The sequence below is a fragment of the Lolium rigidum genome, chromosome 6 (genome assembly GCF_022539505.1).
Source record: "Lolium rigidum isolate FL_2022 chromosome 6, APGP_CSIRO_Lrig_0.1, whole genome shotgun sequence".
NCBI classification, from domain to species: Eukaryota; Viridiplantae; Streptophyta; class Magnoliopsida; order Poales; family Poaceae; genus Lolium; species Lolium rigidum.
Genome location: NC_061513.1, coordinates 156,025,871 through 156,043,844, shown reverse-complemented (window position 1 = coordinate 156,043,844; position 17,974 = coordinate 156,025,871). Strand labels below are relative to the sequence as shown.

Here is a 17,974-nt window from a genome sequence, read left to right as displayed (position 1 = left end):
AACAAGATTGAATTGGATAGAAACAAGCAAGACTTCTTTTTCCAAAAATAGCATTGAACATCCGGTATCTGGATCGGTCACTGCCGCTACCTGAAGGAAGCCTTGGTGATATAGCTCTCTACTACTTGGAGAAATATTTTCTTTTAGATCCACCTGGAAAAAATTTGACGATGGTAGTCGTACTTAATTTGTATTTATAATGATAATGATGATTCAGATGTTTGTCTTCAGTCTATTTTTTCGAACTATGTAATACATGAAACCCTGTTGTATGCGTGAATGCTCTGGTTTAAGAGGCGGTGAGATAAGATATAATATCTCTTTTTTCGATCATTTTGACGACTAGACAAGTTTTCAAGTGCTCCAAAATAAATAGTACATTATTGTTGGGGGGATGACCCCCGGTATGCCAAAGGTATGCCATACCGGATGGTCTCACCCTTCAAGATACCGGTTTAATGTTCATACCGGAATAAGAAGATAGAGTTTGGCTAAGTAAGGCTAAGCCGGTATCCCCAAGAGGGGTATACCGGAACCAGGAAGGAAAGATACCGGCGCACCAGAAGGAAGGGCATGTCGGCTGACTGGTCAAAGATTCCGTCAGGAGCTAAAGGACAAGGATGAGCTAAGCAAAGTAGCTTTAAACGAAGGCTTGAAGACAAAGAAGAGGATGACGGTCAAAGAAGCCGGAGGACGTCATCCTCCATGTTTAAAGAAGACCCCGGCGTCATCTGTGATTAAAGTAGCTTTATAAAGTATCTTTGTAAAGTAGTTTGTCTAGTCAAAGATCCCATTAGGGTTTCTTGTTCTGTAAGCCACCCTCTCCCCTATATAAGGAGAGGGGGCAACCTCTTTCATACGCGCGATCCAGTGAAGAGAGAAAAACCTGTAACCTGTGAAGATCAATGAACATGGTGATCTAGAGCGAGTTCATCCTTGTGTCTTTCTTCTTCTACCTCTGGCCCTGGCCAAGTTCTTGAGGAAAGCATCCGGAAGTTCGTCCATCTAGTCACAAACCCTCCCCCGAATCCTCTAGCGTCCATTCGGCTCCAAGATAAGCCATCCTATGGCATCTGTCTGTTCCTCACGACGACAATTATGTAATGCAGATATGATACAAGTGTGACACTGTGGTACTGGTTTACTGGCTACGTTTGCTGCTGGTCGGGAAGAATGAACTATATTATTTTTACATCGAACGGCCAGTTGAAATATTCTACAATTGCAAGTTGCAAAACATTAGATTCTATCACCAGAAAGAGGTTCTCCCGTATTGGAATCCATATCTTGTTTTTGCAGAGAACAATATCACATTGCAGGTCCCATGCATGATTCCGAGTCGGTATTTGGAATATTTTCCCCCTTCTCCAACCTTTCAACTTATTATTCTGAACTGTGCACTGATCTTGAATCTAATCTACCCCATGTACGTTCCTTTTTAGACTACTCAAAAGCAAGCGGAGAAAAAGTAACTAGTTTCTACTTTAACCTAGATCGACTCATGACACACGTATTTCCAATTTCCATACTAATTTTTTCATAAGTTTGAGTACCGCTAGATCGACTCAATTGTGAATTCTGCGGACACTGATTTCATAATCAAAAGGTAGCCTTTTGGAGTAGAATTTTTTTTCGTCAAACATTTTTTTTTATAATTTCTCGTGGCTAAGTCCTCAAACAGATGCCGAGAGAAGATAACCAGAAAGAGATTTCCCTTCTTGTATCCTACAAAAACTAAGAAGGGGTCTTCAACATGGAAAATTCTACAATTATATTTGGTAAACATGACGTATAGGTCTAGATGACAGCATTTGACATTTGTGGAAGGTACATAGTCCATGGTACGATTCCGTGAAGACAGCCTCTACAACTTTTTCCATTCCAACATCTTGATCGGTATAAATTGTTCTAGTTTATCTTTCATAATGTACAGTTAGAGAAGTGGTGAAGAGCATTCAACTTTTTTTTTCAAAAAGGAGGCATGATCCCCAGCCTCTGCATCGATTGATGGATACGGCCTTTTATTGCTTTATTTAAAAGTTGAAGTTTTACAAAAAAAAAAATACATCATGGGTGATACATGTATCAACCATCTAAAAGTTGAAGAGCATTCAACTGAGGCAAATGTTTCGTCAAACAACAAACATCATCAGACGAATGGCGATACCAAATATATATGTATATGGATTAACTTTCTTTGTTTATGTATGAGACGGATAGTATAGAGATAGATTGATGTAAGTACAAATTAGTAATTCCTGCTTATCTACATGCACGCATGATCGGATGTCGATCGATGCATGCTCCAGTTCCTTGCTTGTGGGCAGACGCGCGCATGATGGCGGATAGGCCGACTTGCTTCATGGTCATTCATGTATGCCGCCTATATCTTCAGGTGCTTTAGCCTGACAGTAGAGCAAAAGCTTCCATATTAGCAGACAGCAGGCAGACAGCTAATTCTATATAAACTCCATAAATCTACCGCTTAGTAAACCATGCGAGATAAAATCAGAATCAATTTGGGAGTGCTCTTGGAGAGGGGTTGCCTTTCCTCAGTACGACGTACCTATCGGCCTCGAACCCGCCCATGGCGCCATCGGGGCACCTGTATGCCGGGAAGGGCACCCTGCCGGCCTCGATGCGTTTGACGTCCTCGACGAGCAGCTCGTAGTAGCGCCTGGCCTCGTCGGCAGATTTGCCACCCACGGCGCGCGCAATGTTGTGCCACCGGTCCGGCGTCTCCTTGTCGTACACTGCCAGTGCCTGCTCGAACTGCTTGTTCTGCTTCGCCGTCCACTGCGGCCTCGACGAGTTCATCGACATCGAAGCCATCCAAATACTATGATCTCTATTTGAATTTGAAAGGCCTGTTCGATCGATCTCCTCAGTTCACTAACTGAAGTTCCTAGTAATCGATCGATGGGTTATAGCTATGTGTGTTAGGCTTGTGATTGTGAAGAGAAGAGTGTGGGAAGGGCTGGTACTTATAGGATGCCCGTAGGTGCTGGAAGTGGAACAAAGGCTAGCTGAAGGTTCTCTTGTGGGTTCAAAGACGGAGACATGGAGAATAAGGCATAAGTGAGCCAGAGCGTGGAGAGCCACAATGCTGCGAGTGTGCTGAAAGAAAAGATACTGCGTCCGAGGGAAGTGGAGATCTCTCGACTTTTTATCTCTTCTCCTCCGGCTCCATCTACGACTACATAGCTAGGTCTTGTCGATACGCAACACCTACGCCGGTTCCTTGTTGATAGGAGGATATTTACCGTGACATGCATCCCAGCGACTTGCCACTGGCCTCAGGACACTGCTCATGTGTACAATCGGAGACCACACGAGCAGATATTCTGACGAATTATTGACCACTGTTCCTGGCTCCCTTCCGCTCTAAGGTGGATTAGATCGATTCGTAATCTATCTAACTAGATGTTGTCTAATTTCCTTTCGTTTGGTTAACCATTATTTATTCACGTATTGCTAATATAGATAGAAAAGAAAGAAAAAGTTCAGCTCAACACAGCCGCAACCACAATAATCGAGCCTTACAAGTTCTACAGAAAGATATGCACTTACCTAATGACATGAGAACACAAGGAAATGGAGAAACAAAGACTGAAAATCTAATGAACGTCAGCGTATATAGCCTGTCACTTGGCCTGTTTTCTTGATTTAGCCTGTCACAAAGACTGTATATATAAGAGTAAATTCCAGTTTTTACCCCTTACTTCGAAATTTTTGACACTAATTACCCCATTTAGAAATTTTTCATCCTAAATTACCCTATTTAGCAAAAGTTGTGCCAATTTCTACCCTTCTAAAATTTCGTGAGCATTTTTATCGATGGATTCAGAGTGTTAGGCACATTCACGTGCCAATTTATTTAATTCTGTAACTATTATAGAAAAAAGAAAATCAAACAATTAATCAAGCTGATGTACCATAGAGTGTGCAACTACTTCTCCCATAGACACGCTCATGTATTCTACTATGAAGAACATGTCGTGTCTTCTTTCAAAGAAAAGACAGCTAGTGTCTTGCTTAACCCGACAAAAACCTATGCTACGTTCAAACTCAACACCGCTCCTGATCCATTGATCAAACAAAAGCCAATTGTAAAACTTGATATATCGATCAGGTAGGATTAGACTACTCGGATGATCTTCCGAGGCTCTCTTCATTGATTTATATAGGAGGTTACAATACGTGTCGTAAACACAATGGATTCTATACTAATCCTAGTCTCATACGTTTACAACTCTATCTCTAACATCCTCCCTTAATCACAACTTCGACAAGTTGAGATTACACTTAAAATCTTCAAAGGCTCGGTAAGAAAGTGGCTTGGTAAACCCATCAGCAACTTGATCTTTTGAGGGAATAAACCTCACCTCTAATTGCCTTTTCAACACCCGTTCTCTGACGAAGTGAAAATCGATCTCAATATGCTTAGCTCTTGCATGGAAGGCAGATAAATATGTTGCTCCAAGATTATCACACCATAAACATGGTCTCTGTGTTAGCCTAACTCCCAATTCAGCAAGGAGTGACTGCACCCAAATCATTTCAGCTGTTGCATTTGCTAGAGACTTGTACTCTGCTTCAGTGCTGGACCGGGACACTGTATTCTGCTTCTTAGCACTCCAAGAAACCAAGTTCGGTCCAACAAATACAGCAAATCCCCCCGTGGACCGACGGTCATCAACACTCCATGCCCAGTCAGCATCAGAAAAAGCACTAACTAGAGTGGAAGTAGACTTTGAAAAAGTAAGCCCAACTGTGAGAGTACGCTTAACATAGCGTAAGATACGCTTAGCAGCAGTCCAATGTACTGTAGTAGGCGCATGTAGATACTGATAAACTTTGTTAACTGCATAGGAGATATCTGGACGAGTGAGAGTAAGATACTGCAGGGCGCCAACAATACTTCGATACTTTGAACTATCAGTCGGTCCTAGAGGATCATCTTGATGAGCTGAAATTTTCTCAGAGGATGACAATGGAGTAGGCATACCTTGGCAATTAACCATGCCAACACGAGTAAGCAAATCTTGAGCATATTTAGCCTGATTAAGAACAAGACCATTATCAACCCGTGCTACCTCAATGCCCAAGAAATAGTGAAGATCTCCAAGATCCTTGAGGGCAAACTCCTTATGCAAATCTGTAAGCAAGGCATCTGTAGCAGCTTGAGAGGAACTAGCAACAATGATGTCATCCACATAGATAAGCATAAAAATACTAACATTGAACTTGCGGTAGATAAACAATGACATATCAGACTTGGAAGCAACAAATCCAAGGGAAAGCAACTTGGCACTCAACCGTGAATACCATGCACGAGGTGCTCGTTTCAGTCCATATAACGCCTTGTCAAGTTTGCAAATATAGCTTGGTTGTCGTTGATCCTCATACCCAGGTGGTTGTCGCATATACACTTCCTCTTCCAGAACGCCATGAAGAAACGCGTTCTTGACGTCCAACTGACGCAAGCTCCATCCACGAGAAACAGCAATAGACAGGACAAGACGAACAGTAGCAATTTTGACAACTGGACTGAACGTGTCTTCATAATCAATCCCATACCGTTGTTTAAAACCTTTGGCAACCAGGCGTGCCTTGTATCTATCAATCGATCCATCTGCATTGTGTTTGACCTTGTAAATCCAACGACAGTCAATAACATTTTTGCCATAGCCCGGAGGAACCAAACGCCATGTCTTGTACTTCATAAGGGCATTAAACTCATCATCCATAGCCCCTTTCCAATTAGGATTAGCAAGAGCAGACTGAAGATTGGTAGGTTCACCAGATGTGCATGAGAGAAGCCAGCGAACCGTGCCATCTTTGTATTCACAAGGACGAACAATTCCAGATGATGCTCGTGTAGTAGGGCGAGTCGGAGCAGCAGCTTGGGGCACAGGGCGGGCGGGCACAGAGGATCCGGCTGGGGAGACAGCGCCAGACTCGGTAGAGTGGGCGGCAGAGGGCGCATGTGAGCTGCTGAGCGCGGGATCCGCTGTGGCAGAAGATTCCCTCGGTGTGGCGCCGGCGGACGGTGTGGCAGACGCGCGGGGCGCAGACGATCCGCGGGCCGCAGGGGACGGAGTCGCGCGGGCGCGGGAACCGGCAGCGCGTCCAGCTGCAGACGGGGTCCCCACCGAATCTGGGCGGTCAGCGCTGATAGCGCGTGATCCGTGTTGGAGATATGCCCAAGAGGCAATAATAAATGGTTATTATATATCTTTGTGTTTATGATAATGTTTATATACCATGCTATAATTGTATTAACCGAAACATTGATACATGTGTGATATGTAAACAACAAAGAGTCCCTAGTAAGCATCTTAACTAGCTTGTTGATTAATAGATGATTAGTTTCATAATCATGAACATTGGATGTTATTAATAACAAGATTATATCATTATATGAATGATGTAATGGACACACCCAATTAAGCGTAGCATAAGATCACGTCATTAAGTTATTTGCTATAAGCTTTCGTTACATAGTTACCTAGTCCTTATGACCATGAGATCATGTAAATCACTTATACCGGAAAGGTACTTTGATTACATCAAACGCCACTACGTAAATGGGTGGTTATAAAGGTGGGATTAAGTATTCGGAAAGTATGAGTTGAGGCATATGGATCAACGAGTGGGATTTGTCCATCCCGATGACGGATAGATATACTCTGGGCCCTCTCGGTGGAATGTCGTCTAATGTCTTGCAAGCATATGAATAAGTTCATAAGAGACCACATACCACGGTACGAGTAAAGAGTACTTGTCGGGAGACGAGGTTGAACAAGGTATAGTGTGATACCGATGATCAAACCTCGGACAAGTAAAATATCGCGTGACAAAGGGAATTGGTATCGTATGTGAATGGTTCATTCGATCACTAAAGTCATCGTTGAATATGTGGGAGCCATTATGGATCTCCGGATCCCGCTATTGGTTATTGGTCGGAGTGAGTACTCAACCATGTCCGCATAGTTCGCGAACCGTAGGGTGACACACTTAAAGTTGGATGTTGAAATGGTAGAACTTGAATATGGAATGGAGTTCGAATATTTGTTCGGAGTCCCGGATGAGATCCCGGACATCACGAGGATTTCCGGAATGGTCCGGAGAATAAGATTCATATATAGGAAGTCATATTCCAAGTTTGGAAATGATCCGGTGCATTTATGGCAGGTTCTAGAATGTTCTAGAAAAGTCCGGAAGAAATCACCATGGAAAGTGGAGTCCCGGAGGGACTCCACCTTGCATGGCCTGCCAACCCTAAGGGGAGGAGTCCCGGGTGGACTCCCCTAGGGTGGCCGGCCAACCCCCAAGGAAGGGGTGGGAGTCCCACCTTGAGTGGGATTCCCCCCTTGGGTAGGTTTTGTCCCTTTGGTAGGTTTTGGTTTCGGGTCTTATTCGAAGACTTGGATACCAACACTTGGGGATTTCCACCTATATAATGAGGAGGAGAGGGAGGGGGGCAGCCACACCTTGGCCGCACCACCCCAGCCCCCTTGAGGCCGGCGCCCCCAGCCCCCTCTCCCAAACCCTAGCCGCCCCCTTCTCCTCCATAGCTCCCGCGTGCTTTAGCGAAGCTCCGCCGGAGTTCTCCACCGCCACCGACACCACGCCGTCATGCTGTCGGATTCAAGAGGAGCTACTACTTCCGCTGCCCGCTGGAACGGGGAGGTGGACGTCGTCTTCATCAACAACCGAACGTGTGACCGAGTACGGAGGTGCTGCCCGTTCGTGGCGCCGTGATCAAGATCTTCTACGCGCTTTTGCAAGCGGCAAGTGATCGTCTACCGCAGCAACAAGAGCCTCATCTTGTAGGCTTTGGAATCTCTTCAAGGGTGAGACTCGATAATCCCCTCGTTGCTACCGTCTTCTAGATTGCATCTTGGCTTGGATTGCGTGTTCGCGGTAGGAAAAATTTTGTTTTCTATGCAACGAATCCCTACAGTGGTATCAGAGCCGTGTCTATGCATAGATGGTTGCACGAGTAGAACACAATGGTTTTGTGGGCGTTGATGCTTATGTTATCTTTAGTTTGAGTACTTTGCATCTTTGTGGCATAGTGGGATGAAGCGGCTCGGGCTAACTTTACATGACCGCGTTCATGAGATTTGCTCCACGCTCGACATGCAACTTGTATTGCATAAGTGGCTTTGCGGGTGTCTGTCTCTCCTACTATAGTGAAGATTCAATTTACTCTTCTATTGACAACACTAGTATCACCGTTGTGGTTCATGTTCGTAGGTAGATTAGATCTCACTCGAAAACCCTAAACCACGTAAAATATGCAAACCAAATTAGAGACGTCTAACTTGTTTTTGCAGGGTTTGGTGATATGATATGGCCATGATGTGGTGATGAATATGTATGAGATGATCATTATTGTATTGTGGCAACCGGCAGGAGCCTTATGGTTGTCTTTAAATTTCATGTTGAGTAGTATTTCAAAGTAGTTGTAATAGTTGCTACATGAGGTGAACAACCATGAAGACGGCGCCATGGACCTTGACGCTACGCCGACGATGATGGAGATCATGCCCGTTGATGATGGAGATCATGTCCGTGCTTTGGAGATGAAGATCGAAGGCGCAAAGACTAAAGGGCCATATCATATCACATATGAATTGCATGTGATGTTAATCCTTTATGCATCTTATTTTGCTTAGATCGCGACGGTAGCATTATAAGATGATCCCTCACATTAATATCAAGATAATAAATTGTTCTCCCCTCGTATGCACCGTTGATATAGTTCGTCGTTTCGAAGCATCTCGTGATGATCGGATGTGATAGACTCAACGTTCACATACAACGGGTGTAAGCCATGTTGCACACGCGGAATACTTGGGTTTGCTTGACGAGCCTAGCATGTACAGACATGGCCTCGGGACAACGGAAACCGAAAGGTTGAACACGAGTCATATGGATGATATGATCAACATGTTGATGTTCACCATTGAAGCTACATCATCTCACGTGATGATCGGTTTTGGTGTAGTGGATCTGGATCGTGTACCACTTAACAACTATGAGGGATGTTGTATTAAGTGGGAGTTCATTAGTAATTAGATTAAAACATGAACTAATTATCATAAACATAGTCTGAGTAGTATTTTGAATTAATTTGTAGTATTGGCATCCGTTTTTCTACCAAGCGCTAGTCTTGTTATTGAGATAGAAATACTGTTAAAATCTGAAAATAAACTTTACGGACTGGTACCGTATTGTTAAAGAATCAAGAAATGATTAAGTCCTATTGCAAACTTTTAGTAAACCTCACATTGTTGATTCAAAGAGCTATGGTTTCAATTAGTACCTAAAGTTATCTTGTCTCCGTGAAACTTGAAGTTCAAATCTGTTTGAAAAGTAAGGAGCTGAAAATTTAGTTTTCAGAAATAATCAAGGTATGATATATATGTGATATCTAAGACCTTGTTGCAAGGTGATAGAATATAATTTGGTGAGACTACATAAACTCATAAGTTTTATGGGAATGTACGAAGGTTGAAGACGCAAGGCGTCCCAATCCTCCAGCTATTGGGGCACTAACGATATTCATATATCCATGAAGTGATCGTTCTTAGTATGCACCATTGCTAAGACTCATAGTTTCGAATACTAAGGTATAGATTCTATGTGTGCATACAACGGGTGCAAGCCAGATTTGCACACACGAATACTGAGGTTAAACTTTACGAGCCTAGCATGTACAGACATGGTCTCGAAAAGTCGTCATGATATGATGGATAAAATTATGAGTGAAATTGTTCATCATATTAAAAGGTTACTAATAGTGAAATCCGGAACACTTATCATATGATGATCAACTTCAAAGAACCTCAAGGTTATTGATATTTGATCAACAAACCTAGAAGTTATTGATGTTGAAGTGTTTTTCTGAATAATGAGGAAAGCTAAAAGAGAAACTACAAAAGATATTTTGGCAGGAAGAAAAGAAAAGACTAGAAAGTCTAGCTCAGGTGTATATAAATGATATACATGTTATGATTGTATTCCTAGTTTGATCACACAATGAAATTCTTGGGTATTAATACCATATTGGTTGGTATGAAGTGTCATACAAAACAACGCAATACAAGAATACAATGGCCTAAGTGACAAAAATATGATAGAAATGCACGTCTAGGACAAAAATAAAGTGTTATTATGTTCGTCGTTGGCATTCTATCTAGCCCTTAGAATTTATAATAAAGAACTTAATAATTGTTATTTTGCTCTGGTCAAATGAAAACAATGAGTTGTTCAAATTATGACATTACTCCATGTACGATGGATAAGTTATTATAAATCTTAATGGTGAAAACACACATACATAAACACTGACGCTAAAATGCCATAAGGCAAATGATTTGAATTCCACTTATTTGTGGAACCGCCATTTAGGTCATGTTAGAGAGGAACGCATGAAGGAACTCCATGCAAATGGATTTTTTGGAGTCATTTGATTTTTGAATCGTTTGACGCTTGCAAATCTTTTCTAAAGAGAATGACTAAAATACCGTTCATAGGCCAAGAGTTGAACGGGCAACTAACTTAGTGGAAAAATACATGATGATGTATGTGGTTCACTGGGCATAGTTGTGTGCGGGAGATTCTTCTACTTTATGAAAACTTCCAACAATGAATTGAGTATATATGTAGATATATTCGATAAGGAAGAAGTTTGAAACATTTGAATGGATTCAAATAAATTTCAGCATGAGGTGGAAATCATCGTAATAGAAAAAGTCAAATATCTATGATTGGATCATATTGGAAATATTTGAATTACGATTTTTAGTGAACATCTAAGAGAGTTATGAAGTTGTTCTACAACTCACGTTTCTTGGAGTATCATAGTGATGATGGAGTATCCGAGAGATGTATCCAAATCTTGTTGGATCAATGATGAGATAAAATATTGATGCCATTACAATTTTGTGGATTATGCTTTAGAGACTACCGCTTTTACACTGAATAGAGCATCATCATGATCCGTTGAAATGACACCATACGAGTTATGGCATGGGTATAAACCCTAATAGTCTTTTCTTAAATTTTGGTATGCATAGCATAAGTAAATAAGTTTACAACCAAAATCGGATGAATGTCTTTGTTGGTTATCCCAAAGAATTAATTGGGAATTCTTTCCACTATGAAGTAAAAGACAAAAGTGTTTGTTAATGTTACTTGCTTATTTCCAAGAAATTGTTTTCTAGCGAAGTATTTGAGTGGGAGGACAATAGAACTTGATAAGGTTTATGAACCTGAGCATAATGATCAGAGTAGCGCAGCATCGGAAATAGGTTCCGGAAGCGGCTACGACAATCATGACTCCCATGACTACAAAGTGTTTTAGCCATGGAGATCGAAGTACCTATTAAACCTTGTAGTTTTGGTTTACTTTGTGATCAAATAAATGATTTGTGGACAAAGGATTGATTTTGAAAAATAATAAACCAACTACATACAAAGAAGTTATGATGGGCCCTGACTCCGTTAAAATGGCTATGCGCCATGAAATCCAAGATAGATGAATACTTTTTGAAAGTAAATGGATCTATAAAATTGATGGACTTGGATGCAATATCCTTGAATAAGCACGATTTGTCGAAAAGTTGTTTATGACAAAGTTCAAAGAGTTGACTACGATAAGATTAGATCTTCCGTAGCAATGTTTATAGTCTATGTGGATTATTCTAGTAATCACTACATATTCCTTTATGAGATATGCTAGTAGGATAGCAAAATATATTACTTAACAGAAGTGTGTATTAAAGGTGTATACAAGATACAACCAAGAATTTTGCTAGTCCGTAGAATACTAGATAAGAATACGAACTTCAATTGGATGAAGTGAGTATTGCGGAGTTGGAATCTTCACCAGATGAAATAGTCAAAGAGTTTTTTGATTTCATCAGAAACGATGAAGGTGCTTACATTTGCAAGAAATTAAGTGGGAGCGCTGAGACATATTTGTAATACTTTATGTAGCTTACATATCGTTGATTATAAATAGTGTAATTATATAATTGATTAAAAGGTTTCATTGAGAATTAGCTTCAATGAAAGGATATGGACTGAAACATATTTAGTGTCAAGATCTATGAAGATAGATTGAAACACATAATAAGTTTAAGTTAAAGTATATAAAGAAGGTGTTCTATTCATGTGAAGGATTAAACAAGACTTGAGTGTATATGATACTCAATGAGTTGAAACACATGAGTGATTATAGATCACGTATAATATGTACATAATCAGATGTCCTATGCTCTAAAGTGTTATGAGCATATACCAGAATGATTCATGTGATGATCATTGGACAACAGTAAGAATATCCTTGAGTACTTCAGAAGAATCAAGGATATATAAATATATTTTTGTATGGGGTAATGACAAACAAATCGCTGTAAAATGTTGCACCGATATTAGTTTGGTCACATATAAAAATGAATTTCAAATCTCAATTAGGCTAAGTATTGTTTAAAAGGTAGCACAATGCTAGATTTAGAAGAGTTCTAAAATGTTGTGACGGATTCTACAAAAGAAGGCAGAATATGTCATTGTTTTGACAATGACTGAGGATATTAAGTTAAGAGGTTCTTTGAGAACTTGGTGTAGTTTCGATAGTGTCAGAACTTTGAAGCTATATTGTATTTGACAATATTAGTGACATATTTCAGACCGCGGAATTAAGGTTCCACCAGAAGACCAAACATATTTAATGCCGACTCATTTGGAAAATGAGTGATGCGTGAAGACGCAAATGAATTGCAAAATACATACGTTTCTGAGTGTGTCAGAACCGTTGACTAAAACCTCTCCCGTGAGCAAAACATGATAAAGCACCAGAAGACCAAGGTGTTATATCTTTACATATGTAAACTAGATTATTGACTCTAGTGCAAGTGGGAGACTGTTGGAGATATGCCCAAGAGGCAATAATAAATGGTTATTATATATCTTTGTGTTTATGATAATGTTTATATACCATGCTATAATTGTATTAACCGAAACATTGATACATGTGTGATATGTAAACAACAAAGAGTCCCTAGTAAGCATCTTAACTAGCTTGTTGATTAATAGATGATTAGTTTCATAATCATAAACATTGGATGTTATTAATAACAAGATTATATCATTATATGAATGATGTAATGGACACACCCAATTAAGCGTAGCATAAGATCACGTCATTAAGTTATTTGCTATAAGCTTTCGTTACATAGTTACCTAGTCCTTATGACCATGAGATCATGTAAATCACTTATACCGGAAAGGTACTTTGATTACATCAAACGCCACTGCGTAAATGGGTGGTTATAAAGGTGGGATTAAGTATTCGGAAAGTATGAGTTGAGGCATATGGATCAACGAGTGGGATTTGTCCATCCCGATGACGGATAGATATACTTTGGGCCCTCTCGGTGGAATGTCGTCTAATGTCTTGCAAGCATATGAATAAGTTCATAAGAGACCACATACCACGGTACGAGTAAAGAGTACTTGTCAGGAGACGAGGTTGAACAAGGTATAGTGTGATACCGATGATCAAACCTCGGACAAGTAAAATATCGCGTGACAAAGGGAATTGGTATCGTATGTGAATGGTTCATTCGATCACTAAAGTCATCGTTGAATATGTGGGAGCCATTATGGATCTCCGGATCCCGCTATTGGTTATTGGTCGGAGTGAGTACTCAACCATGTCCGCATAGTTCGCGAACCGTAGGGTGACACACTTAAAGTTGGATGTTGAAATGGTAGAACTTGAATATGGAATGGAGTTCGAATATTTGTTCGGAGTCCCGGATGAGATCCCGGACATCACGAGGATTTCCGGAATGGTCCGGAGAATAAGATTCATATATAGGAAGTCATATTCCAAGTTTGGAAATGATCCGGTGCATTTATGGCAGGTTCTAGAATGTTCTAGAAAAGTCCGGAAGAAATCACCATGGAAAGTGGAGTCCCGGAGGGACTCCACCTTGCATGGCCTGCCAACCCTAAGGGGAGGAGTCCCAGGTGGACTCCCCCTAGGGTGGCCGGCCAACCCCCCCAAGGAAGGGGTGGGAGTCCCACCTTGAGTGGGATTCCCCCCTTGGGTAGGTTTTGTCCCTTTGGTAGGTTTTGGTTTCGGGTCTTATTCGAAGACTTGGATACCAACACTTGGGGATTTCCACCTATATAATGAGGAGGAGAGGGAGGGGGCAGCCACACCTTGGCCGCACCACCCCAGCCCCCTTGAGGCCGGCGCCCCCAGCCCCCTCTCCCAAACCCTAGCCGCCCCCTTCTCCTCCATAGCTCCCGCGTGCTTTAGCGAAGCTCCGCCGGAGTTCTCCACCGCCACCGACACCACGCCGTCGTGCTGTCGGATTCAAGAGGAGCTACTACTTCCGCTGCCCACTGGAACGGGGAGGTGGACGTCGTCTTCATCAACAACCGAACGTGTGACCGAGTACGGAGGTGCTGCCCGTTCGTGGCGCCGTGATCAAGATCTTCTACGCGCTTTTGCAAGCGGCAAGTGATCGTCTACCGCAGCAACAAGAGCCTCATCTTGTAGGCTTTGGAATCTCTTCAAGGGTGAGACTCGATAATCCCCTCGTTGCTACCGTCTTCTAGATTGCATCTTGGCTTGGATTGCGTGTTCGCGGTAGGAATTTTTTTGTTTTCTATGCAACGAATCCCTACAATCCGATGCGGCGGGTCGATCCCGAGGTGGATTCTGGCGGCAGATCCTCCTCGTGTCCAGCGTTTCTGTCATTTTCTGCAGGAAATTCAAAAGAGCCATATGACCAGCTAGAGGCACCAGTTGAATTAGAATTTTCACCGGTATGATTGTCTCCTGGTTCTGCATCCTGCACAAGAGGCACAACAGGTCTAGCAACAGGGTTAATAGTATGAGTATCCTCAACATGTGAATCATTAGTAGTAACGTGTTCCTGCTCAAAATTTTGTAGGGAAGGATCAAGGAGTACGTAAAATTTGTTTGCGGAGAAGAGCACCCGCATTTGGGTGAAGGTGTTTGAAAGGGAAGACGGTCTCATCAAATACAACTTCCCTAGAAATATAGACCCGGCCACTAGAGACCTCAAGACATTTAACCCCTTTGTGGCGAGAACTGTAGCCGATGAAAACACATTGGGTAGAGCGGAAAGCAAGTTTGCGTTTGTTATAAGGTCTCAGGTTGGGCCAACAGGCACAACCAAAAACACGTAAGGATGAATAGTTAGGACGAGTACCAAGGAGACGATGAACAGGAGTATCATTATTTATGACCCTGCTAGGAAGCATATTGATAAGGTATGTGGCTGTGAGAAAAGCTTCATCCCAAAATTTGAAGGGCATACCAGCATGAGCAAGAAGTGCTAGACCAACTTCAACAATGTGACGGTGTTTTCTCTCCGCGGCACCATTTTGTTGTTGAGTATGAGGACAAGAGACAAGGTGTGTAATTCCTTGTGTTTGAAATAAGGAGTTCAATTTTATGTATTCACCCCCCAATCGGACTGGACAGTGATAATTTTCCTATTAAACTTGCGTTCAACAAGAGTCTGAAAGGTAACAAAGGCAGCTAAAGCATCAGATTTGCGTTTAAGAAGATAGATCCAAGTAAATTTGCTATAATCATCAATAAAACTTATATAATAATCATGACGACCAACAGAGGTAGGTGCAGGACCCCATACATCAGAAAATACTAACTGTAGAGGTACTGTAGATACACTGGTGGAAATAGGGTATGGGAGTTGATGACTCTTAGTCTGTTGACAGGGATCACAAATAGACTCACTACTAGAATCACTAACACACGGAAGTTTATTCTTGCTGATAATTTGCCTAACAATTTCTATAGAAGGATGACCTAAACGACTGTGCCACTGGTATTGAGAGGGCTTGGCGGCAACAAAGGCAAACTTGGATGGCGTGGAGGACGCCAAAGATGCAATGAGGGGATACAAGCCGCCAACACACCTCCCTCTATGAACGATTCTCCTGGTAGCCAGATCCTTTATCAAAAAGAAGAAAGGGTGAAACTCAATAAAGACATGATTATCATATGTGAAGCGATGAACAGATAGCAGGTTTTTGGAGGCATTGGGAACATGAAGAATGTTTCGAAGATGAAAATCTTGAGTAGGATTGCGTACTACTGAATGACCAATGTGAGAAATTTTCATACCTTGCCCATTGGCGGTGTTGACCGTGTCATGTCCTTTGTAGGCATCACGAAGAGTGAGATTGTTTAGCTCCCCCGTGATGTGATGGGTAGCACCTGAATCCTGGTACCAATTTGTGTCCACGCCATAGGCAGCATGGACCTCCTTCTCGCCATAGTCATCATGGTTGGAGTAACGAGACCAACAATCTTTCGCATAGTGGCCCTCCTTGTTGCATATCTGGCATGTGACATCAGCCCAGGGAGTAGTTCTGCGACGTCCACGGCCACGGCCGCGCCCCCCTCCAGGGTTGCCACGACCCCCACCGCGCCCCTGTTGAAAGGAGCGATCATCACGTCGAGCATCACGACGGTCATCACGGTGGTCTTCTCGGCGGTCACCACGAGACCGTCCGTTGTAGTTGTTAGTGGCGTCATTGCGAGGACGCCATTGCCTAGATGCAGCATTGGCTGAGGACTGGAACTCCGGTGGAGTGGGCTCGGCAAGGAGAAGCTGGCGTTGATCATATGCCGGCAATTAAGAGTACAGCCGGCTGAGGGTAATCGGGGTAGGCGCCACACCAAGAGCAGCGACCAGGGCATTGTACTCTTTGCCGAGACCGACCAGAATATAAGAGACCAACTGGCGGCCGGGAAGAGGGTGACCGGCGGCAATCAATTCATCCGCAAACCCTTGCATCTTCGCAAGGTAATCAGCAGTGGTCATCTGGAGCTTCTTAGTTGTGGCGAGGGTGACCAGCAGATTGTCGACCTTGGCTTCACTCTGGGCGGAGAACATCTCCTCGACAGCGCGCCAAACGCCATGAGCGCTTTCAATGCGGTGGACGTGGGGCAGTACCTCCAGGGATAGGGACTGCAGGAGGTAGGAGAGGACGAGCTGGTCGCGCGCGATCCAATCTGCATAGAGAGGGTTGGCCTTCATCTTTGCCGGCGTGTTGGTGGCGGTGTCTGCCGGCACATCAACGATCTCTGGGGGCGCGGCGCTGTCGATGCCGGTGATCAAGCCGACCTGCTGCGGGCCGCGAATAGCTGGCAGAACTTGAGAACGCCAGATCGGGTAGTTATCCCGCGTCAACTGAGTGCGCGGAGGTGGGCCGAGGGAAATCGGCGGGATCGGGGCTGAGGACGCCATGGCCGACGAGGGCGGCGGCGCCGAAGCTTGCGCTGGATTCGATGGACAGGTTATCGCCGGAAGAGGCGGCCTGATACCATGTAAAACTTGATATATCGATCAGGTAGGATTAGACTACTCGGATGATCTTCGGAGGCTCTCTTCATTGATTTATATAGGAGGTTACAATACGGGAAATACAGAGTGGCTCCCGGGTGCCACACACCCCTATACTTGGAAAAATAAAAAAAAATATTAAAAAAAGTTTAAAAAAATTTAATTTTTTTTGGAAATCAAAGATGATCAGGTATTGTACCTGAAACAAAAAATTTTCCTAAAAAATTACTTTTTTTGTATCCTGGGTAAAAAAAACAAACTCGAAATGCCCCATGACCAGGTACTATTCACTTTTTTTTTGTCATAATTTTGTCTTTTTTGCCCTGGTGTCCATGGGAATCATTTTGTGTCCAACCATTTTTTTTACGAGTACAAACTTGATCATCTTCTATTTCCAGGAAGATTCAAATTTTTTTTTAACTTATTTAAATTATTATAATTTTTTTGGTCTATGGGGGTGCGTTGCACCCAAGAGCCAAAAGTCCGCGTTAGTTACAATACGTGTTATAAACACAACGGATTCTATACTAATCCTAGTC

The 17,974-nt window shown here is 42.6% G+C and overlaps 2 protein-coding genes across 2 annotated transcripts in view; both read right to left on the bottom strand.

The window, feature by feature from the left end:
- LOC124666258 (protein RADIALIS-like 3) overlaps window positions 1-2,945 on the bottom strand; it is a 31,701-nt gene extending 28,756 nt beyond the window's left edge. Inside the window, exon 1 of the mRNA XM_047203601.1 lies at window positions 2,890-2,945. The gene's annotated coding sequence lies outside the window, so the exon portion shown is untranslated. The remainder of the gene's footprint in view (window positions 1-2,889) is intronic.
- On the bottom strand, window positions 2,356-2,897 carry LOC124666256 (protein RADIALIS-like 3). The gene is made up of 2 exons (XM_047203600.1): window positions 2,567-2,897; window positions 2,356-2,405 (listed from the first exon to the last, which is right to left on the bottom strand). The coding sequence occupies exons 1-2, from the start codon at window positions 2,830-2,832 to the stop codon at window positions 2,384-2,386; spliced, it is 288 nt and encodes a 95-aa protein (XP_047059556.1). The 5' UTR covers window positions 2,833-2,897; the 3' UTR covers window positions 2,356-2,383.
- Window positions 2,946-17,974: the final 15,029 nt, after the last annotated feature.